The sequence below is a fragment of the Leptonotus elevatus genome, chromosome 1 (assembly GCF_054856555.1).
Source record: "Leptonotus elevatus isolate MCC_2025b chromosome 1, RoL_Lele_1.0, whole genome shotgun sequence".
In the NCBI taxonomy this organism is placed as follows: Eukaryota; Metazoa; Chordata; class Actinopteri; order Syngnathiformes; family Syngnathidae; genus Leptonotus; species Leptonotus elevatus.
In genome coordinates this window covers 38,239,412-38,247,460 of record NC_141239.1, presented here as the reverse complement: position 1 = coordinate 38,247,460, position 8,049 = coordinate 38,239,412, and the positions used below count along the sequence as shown (strand labels likewise).

General features: G+C 38.8%; 1 protein-coding gene across 1 annotated transcript in view; it reads left to right on the top strand.

Moving 5' to 3' along the window:
• The first annotated feature begins 562 nt into the window (after positions 1–562).
• The window catches only part of cpdp (CPD photolyase), a 14,448-nt gene continuing 6,961 nt past the window's right edge, over positions 563–8,049 (top strand). The window contains exons 1-8 of the mRNA XM_086097735.1: positions 563–724; positions 836–1,140; positions 1,239–1,387; positions 1,537–1,719; positions 1,835–1,993; positions 3,590–3,788; positions 6,672–6,824; positions 7,664–7,785. Of these exons, the coding sequence (XP_085953861.1) occupies positions 702–724; positions 836–1,140; positions 1,239–1,387; positions 1,537–1,719; positions 1,835–1,993; positions 3,590–3,788; positions 6,672–6,824; positions 7,664–7,785 (1,293 nt within the window). The 5' untranslated portion in view covers positions 563–701. The remainder of the gene's footprint in view (positions 725–835; positions 1,141–1,238; positions 1,388–1,536; positions 1,720–1,834; positions 1,994–3,589; positions 3,789–6,671; positions 6,825–7,663; positions 7,786–8,049) is intronic.

The window sequence follows — 8,049 nt, the reverse complement described above, 5'->3', positions numbered from 1 at the left end:
TGACAGCTGCTTTCACTGCAAATCATTCATGAAGCAGACCATTTACAACAAAACAAAACAAAAAGAAAATCTCTTGTACAAACCCGTGGACGAGGAATGTCTTGCTTCACCAAATTTGCTGCATTGTTGTTAATGTGTTCATTTCCTTATGTACCGCTGTAGTTTTTTTTTCCTGCATTAAAGCCCTATATCTTAATGAAAGCAATCTCACCTATGTTGACTCCACGGTTCACCGCTCTCTATGTTCTGTCCATCACTCGCGGACGTTCAACAGTGTTTTTGACAAAGTATACTAGAAAGTAGCAAAAGTAAAATGTTGTCAGAAATGTGTAAATATATAATAGGCTAAATATGCAAGTAAATTACAGATACCTGAAAAAGATGTATAGGTACAGCTATTAATCTGAATAATCTTTAGTGACCAATTAATGTGTAAAAACACACAAGGAATTTGTCTTTGGTAGTTTGAGGCACTTTGGTTCGTCAAGTGGCTGAAAGCGATGAGTCGAATACAGCGAAATGGAACACGTCCCACGGTGTTACAAAATAGTGACGTCATCACTCTCTCGTAAGCGCTTGTGTAAACGTAAACCACTCACGCGGCTTCATCCTACGGTTAAAATTACAGTGAGCATTTCATGAAATTCTAATTTCGTCACGATTTGGAGGGCTGGTTTCTTTTTACCTTCTTTTCACCGTGTATGAAGCATTGTGTTACGAGGACGTAAGTTGGTACACGAGTGAACGCTCGCCGGTTAAGTTATTGGCATTGTCTTGCGTTAGTGTTTTGTAATGTACCGTATTCCCTTTTCTCATTTATCCTCTTATGTCACAGCTCGTTTTTCTCCTACCTGACGAAGTCATTCGCTATCACCATGTCAGACAAAAAGCGCAAAGCCACCACCATTGCTGCTGCAGCTGCTAAGGCCAGCGCCAAGCAGCAGAAGTTGGCTTCTGCCACGGAAGGCAAGAAGGAGAAAGCAGCAGGCTGGCTGCAAGATCTTGTCAAACAACACAGGTCCAACAATGAGGACATGGAAGTCAACCAGAAACGTGTTCGATTTATATCAGAAACGCAAGAAGCAAAGCAGGACTCAGAAGGAGTTCTTTATTGGATGCAGAGGGACCAGAGAATACAAGGTTAACACATGATTTTATGCATTGATGAAACAAAGAACAGCCAGCTTTTCCTCATGGTCAATTTAATAATACATTGATTTACATCTCTTTGTCTTCAGATAACTGGGCATTGATCCACGCCCAACGCCTGGCCACGAAGAAAAACCTGCCTCTGCATGTCTGTGTCTGCTTGTTTGTCCCCAAATCTGATTTGTCCACTCTGAGACATTACAGCTTCATGCTGAGAGGTCTGGAAGAAGTTGAAAAGGTACAAAAATTCAAAAAAAATTGTTTTATTTAGGACTGGATCATTTAGTATATTGCAAATTCAGCCAATCCTGTTTTTGTTGAGTATTTTTGCTTTCTATCATAATCTGGTAAATCCGCAGTCAACAGTCCTTTCTTGTCATCAAACAGGAATGCAAATCTTTAGACATCCAGTTCCATCTGCTGCACGGCTCTGCAAGCAAAGTGCTGCCTGGCTTTGTGTCCAATGGCGGCTTTGGGGCAATTGTGACGGACTTCTCACCCCTGAGGGAGCCTCTGAAGTGGTTGGATGATGTGAAAAAAAGTCTTCCAGATGATGTTCCACTCATTCAGGTAAATTGAAAAGCATGGAGATGAATAGATTAGGATCATCTGGAATGCCCTGAATATTTTCTCAACCCAGTTGAACAATTTATTTTAATTGAGCACATTAATTTTTTTTTTATAGGTTGATGCCCACAATATTGTTCCATGCTGGGTAGCATCTCCTAAACTTGAATATGCTGCCAGGACAATCCGGGGGAAAATTACTAAACTTTTACCAGAGTTCCTCACTGATTTTCCCGTGGTTGAGAAGCACCCCTACACGACAACAAAAAACGGCAAAGTAAGTTAAATCTCTGTTCTCTACTGTTTTGTACAGAATAGTCTTTCCCATAATAAAATGCACAATGTCGAGAGTTAAGTTGCATTTTTGAAATTCTCCTGTTAAAATACAACCCTTTCCCATCATTAACATTAACACAATTAGAAAAACACAAATATATTCTAAAAAAAAAAAAAGAAGAATTTATCATAACACAATGACTTTCTTCCCTTGTTAAACTTTGACTTCAATAGCTACTATTTTTGGTATTTATTATTATTTATGACTTCATTGTAGGGCTGGGCCACATGGCCAAAAAACAAAATCGATATATTTTCCCCTCATTCACTCTGAATGACTATTATTTTAATTGATTTTAATCAAAAGAATAAACCAAACAAACATTTATTTAAAAGTTTCATTCAAAAATAAATTCTGTGCAAAATGTTAAGACAACAATAATTTCATCATTTCTTCTTCTTAACTACATTGTTCTATATAATTGACTACCCCCCCCCCCCCAAAAATAAATAAATAAATAAATAATTGATCATAACATTATAACATTTGGCTTTATGTGGTAATGTTAGAATACAGACTTCATCTTGGAAAACATGACTTTATTTTCAAAAGACAACGAGTTTGTTTCTCATTTAAAAAACATAAACTAATTTATTCTGACATTATCATATTCTTCCCTTGTTAAACTTTAATATCATAATGCAATGACTATCTTGGAAAAATGTGGGTTTATTCTTGTAAGATTTCAATTTTGTATCTCAACAGAATCTGTTTCTGTTCTTATAAAGGCTATGACTTTTTCCCTCTTAAAAAAGCATGAATTTGTTGTTATAACATTACAACTTCCGTGCTGTAAAAAACCTGAATTTGTTATCGTATCACTGACTTTCTTCCCTTGTTAAACTTTGCCAGTAAAGGAGAAGTCAACCCCCAAATTTTCTTTACAATATTTTATATGCGCCCCACTAGTCTAAACACGATAGTCTGATTAATATTGTCTTTGTGGAATACTGAGTTATGAAGCAAAATCCACCTGTTCTTATCCATCTCAGGGGGCGGCCATTTTGTCACTTGCTGTCAACTAAAAATGACATCACAGTTGCTCAGGGAATGACCAGCCACCTGTTTTCTGAAGCTGAGCCATGATTGGTTGTTACCTGAGCCCTGAGCAACTGTGATGTCATTTTCAGTTGACAGCAAGCGACAAAATGGCTGCCTTCTGATATTGATAAAAAATATATATATTCCACACACACGATATTCATGAGAATGCTGTCTTTAGACTAGTCGGGGGCACAACGTATTGTAAACAACATTACGGCCCTTTTTTGAATAAACACGACTTTATTCTCATATAAGATTACAGTACATTGTTATTCTCAAAACAATATTAATTTATTGGAACATCATGGCTTTCTTCCTTTGGTAAAATGTAACTTTGATATCATAATATGATGAATGCATCATGGAAAAACAGAAGTTTATCTTTGTAAGATGACACCTTTTTACCAGGAGAAAACAGGTTGTTGTTTTTGCAAAAAAAGGAGGATTTTAATTGACCACTAAACGACTGTAACATTACCCCCCCCTCCCCAGCCAGTAGATTGGTCCAAAACCCTGGCCTCCCTGCAGGTGGACAGAACCGTGGATGAGCCGGCGTGGGCCCAGCCAGGCACCATGTCGGGAATGGCCATGTTGGAATCCTTTATCGACGCTCGCCTCAAACTGTTTGGCACTCAACGTAATGATCCCAATGTTGCCGCGCTCAGCCAACTCTCCCCTTGGATCCGCTTTGGTTAGTAGAACCCCTGAAGATGATTTGAACACTTGCCTCCACAAGCTTGCACACATGCTTCTCTGTGGTTCGAATCCTAATCGTACTTGCAGGCATGAAACAAAAATAGCTGACTTTTTGGCGAAATTCGCCGTTTTGAAACTCAAATAGGTCACCTATGTGAATCGTGCAGATCTGATGAGAAAATATTTCGGGGGGGTTGTGTAATGAACTCATTCTGGGGCCAGTGAACCATTTTGAGCGAAATTATTTTTTGTTCAAGGGTGCCGGGTTTTCTCTTGTTAGGCTACAAGGAGAAACCCCGGGTTAAATACACCACAAACTAGCCTTAATAAGAAGGAAAAGCTATCATCTTGCAACCTGGCTGCCACCAATAGTCCAAGGCGATTGCATCATCAAAATGTGACGCGTGCTTGCCTTGCAATATGTAATTCTGCTGTCTCTAAGCGTCTTTTAAGCTGTTTAATGAAACCCCAATTGGAGTTTACTGTAAAACTAAAAACACAACATGAAGAATTACACGCATTTTATATTTAAATTTAATATTTGTTTTAGCGATGCACCGAATATTCAGCCACCGAAAATGGCAAAAATATACATTGAATCAGTCTAGTTTGGTGTTTTTATATGTGCCTTTTTAAATTGTGCCGAAAGCTGCTGAAACAAAATTTCGTTTTGCTTGCATAATGACAATAAAGATTCTTGATTCTAATATACAGTAATAGCAACAGTTGATCATGATAACTCATTGGGCATTGTAGCACTCCTTCTGGTGTGTCCGCTTTGGCCACCAGGGGGCAGGGGAAGACAAACATAAGAAATACACAAAGAGGACGATCACAACTGACTCAGTAAGCTTCAGTCTTTTTTTTCAGCGAGCATATGCTCTTCTGAAAATATTGGTGTATTGTTATATCATCTGTGTTGCTGCTTTGTTTGTTGTCAAATAGCCATTGCTTAAAGACTTATAACTACCGTATGGCATTTTTAATTATGTCTTAGTATTAATGGATTGTTGATCCCCTAAGGTGAAGTCAAAGCATTTTTTTTTAAATAAATATAGTTCCTCCCTTCACATTATGGCAAAAAGTTATGCTTTTATTTTTGAAAAGCACTTGGGCTGAGGACAAACTGCAGTAGAGTTTTTCAGCCGGTATGGCATTTAAGTTACAAAAAAAATGTGCTCATAAGAAAATTCATAATAAGCGAATATGTAAAAAACGGAACTGAGCGTTAACTTTTCCAGTTCTGTCTGTTTTCGACCAATCTAAGCGCAAAAAATAGGGATGCACGAAAATATCGGTGGCCGATAATCATCGGCAATTATCGACCAATTTGACGTCAAACCAGATAATAAAGAAACCAACCGAAAATAATAGAGATGCCACGTTGGTCCACCTGTTGTGGTTGTGCCTCAAGTTGTGCCCAACTCCTCAACCCCTCCCCTCTCCTATGGTTGTGTCGCATATTTGTGACTTCATAATGTGCGTGATCTCGTGTTCACAGAAGATGCCTCATGGCAGCATGGCAGAAGCCAGTGTGGGCTTTCTTTACTGTGTTTCCCCAAAATGTTACCCTCACAGTTTTTGATTGCATTTTTAAAACATGAGTTTTGGCAAACTCAAAATGAGTTACCGGTTGTCTTTGAAGCAGAAATATCAATACAATTCAGCTTCGTGGTGCTTTACACAATGTTTCAATGTATTTGTACATGTTAGACTTGAAAGTATATTTGTATTCAAGTTAATTTTGCAAACAATTATCGGCATATTTATCGGTTATTGACATCGGTACTTTCTAAATAATTGGTTTATCGGGATCGGTTGAAAATTGCATTATCGTGCATCCCTCGCAAAAAAATAAATACAAATAATTTGAAACAGCTGCACATGGCGCTTGAAGTGCTTCCAAAAGGGGCTCACTCAATAAAAGCACATTCTGCGTAAATGGATCTCTAGCTCGGCATGCCGCTTCCATCCATAATGCGGCGGTGTGGCAATTTCACATGCGATCATGCTGCTGCCTCTTACCCTTCAGCCGCTGGATTGCTTTTGTCACAGTGCTCTTCGATTGATTTCTCCAGAGAGCCATTGATCTCAGCAGTGTATCATGAAGTGCTTGCCGTTTGCATCCACGTGCCGTAAGCGCGGCCCACTTTTCAGTTCTACAGTTGAACCCCTATTTATGTTCCAGACGCTAAAAATGTGTGCTATAGTGTAAAGGTTAAAGCAGAAAATCCGCTTGGATACAAGATTAAAAACACAGATCGAGTCCAAACTTTTGCAAAAGGAGAGGGTCATTTCTTTGATTTGTTCAAATAAATGCCATCCTGCACACGCTGCACCCCAACTTCAAATTTTTGCTAGCATAAATAATATATATTATTATAAATTCTGTTTGGTCCAAAAGGAACTTACGTAATTGTAGTGTTTCAAATAATTTTACTTGTCTTCATATTTTCAAATGTTTAAACATTTTCTTGTTTTGAACAAAAATAAATAATCGTTTTGAATAATCGTGATTTAAATTTTACATAATCAAGCAGCCCTACCTGTATACATTTTCCATCATATAGCGACCATAGAAAAGTATTTTTTGTTTGTTATAGTTTGACCCCTCCCACACGCTGTTAAAAAAACGTTTTTTTTTCTGAAAGTATTCATTTCTTGGTGCCTGTCATTCTCTCGTCAAAAAAATAGACTGTAGCACAACTTCATTTTGAGCAAACAATAAGAGTTCATTGCTCGTAAATGCTGTAAATATTCCTAAACAAAAAACGGTCGCTTAATAGTCCGCAGTCTAGTAGGGGCTGCACTGTATTTTGCTCTTTAATGCTTTCTGATAATGTGATTTTTTTTTTTTTTTTGTCACTGATGCCGCCAGGACACCTGTCTGCCCAGCGTATAGCGCAGCAAGTCCAGCGCGGCGGGAAGAACGCCAGCCAATCGGTAGCGCCCTTCATCGAAGAGCTGGTGGTGCGCCGGGAGCTGACGGACAACTTCTGCTTTTACAACGAGAAATACGATAGCGTGGAGGGTCAGTTGAGATCTTTCAAGTTTTTTACGGCCTAAAAGATGAATTTTGAACGGTTTTGTTTTTATTTTTTACATTTTTGCCACAGCACCATCTCGGTGACAATGTTGCCTTGGGATAAGCAGTACACAGTTTTTGTTTTATTATAGGGTGTTTGACTTGATTATGTTGTATGAATCAGAGAAGGGGTGCTCAAGTTCGGTCCTCGAGAGCCCCTATCCAGCCTGTTTTCCATGTTTCTCTCACCTGACTCACGATCAGGATCGTTATCAGGCTTCTGCAAAGCTTGCTGATTAGCTGATCATTAAATTCAGCTGTGCTGCAAGGAGGGAAACATGGAAAACAGGCTGGATAGGGGCTCTCGAGGACCAAACTTGAGCACCCCTGATTTAGCGTGACTAATTATGCATATTAGAATGACTTGAAAGTCAACCCGCGGCAGATTTGTTTGACTTCTGTTGTAAATTTTCTTCCTCTTTAGTTACCTTAGATTAGTTTGTTCCTGTAAATAAAGCAAATCATACAATGTTCAGCTCATTAAGTAAGGACTTGACCAATATGTCTTGTGACAATTTGGTTTGGTTGCAATAAAATCCATTGATTGTAATGTAATTGACTTAATTTTAGGATTTAGTAAGTTCTTTATTATTCAGAATTTATGCATCTGTTCTATTAGCCTCTTTTTAAGCGTCCAACTTGTCTTCGTTTGGTGACGCATAAAATAGATGATTTCCTCCAGTCATTCCATTGAGTCATCATCATTAGTCCACTGGCTAGGTCCTTTGAGTACTTCTGAAATGACTCATCTTTTTCATTTTTTGTGTGATGCCGTATGTTTCCAGGCGCTAACGAATGGGCTCAAAAGAGCTTGCGAGATCACGCCAAGGACAAAAGGCCATATTTGTACACCCGAGAGCAACTGGAGAAAGCCAAGACGCATGACAAGCTGTGGAACGCAGCTCAGGTATAACGTTTTGCAAAAAATTTAAGTGGAAATGTGATTGAAAGGAGCAGCACGGCGGAGTAGTGGTTACCACGTTGACCTCACAGTCCAGCGGTGCTGGGTTTGAATCTCATCTCAGGCACTCCTGGGTGGCGGTTGTATGTTTTGGAGAACAATCCTGAAAGGTCGCTTGAATGTAGACTTTCCAGTGCATCCGTAAAATATTCACAGCTGTTCACTTTTACCACATTTAATTTTTACAGCCTGATTCCATAATTGAGTAGA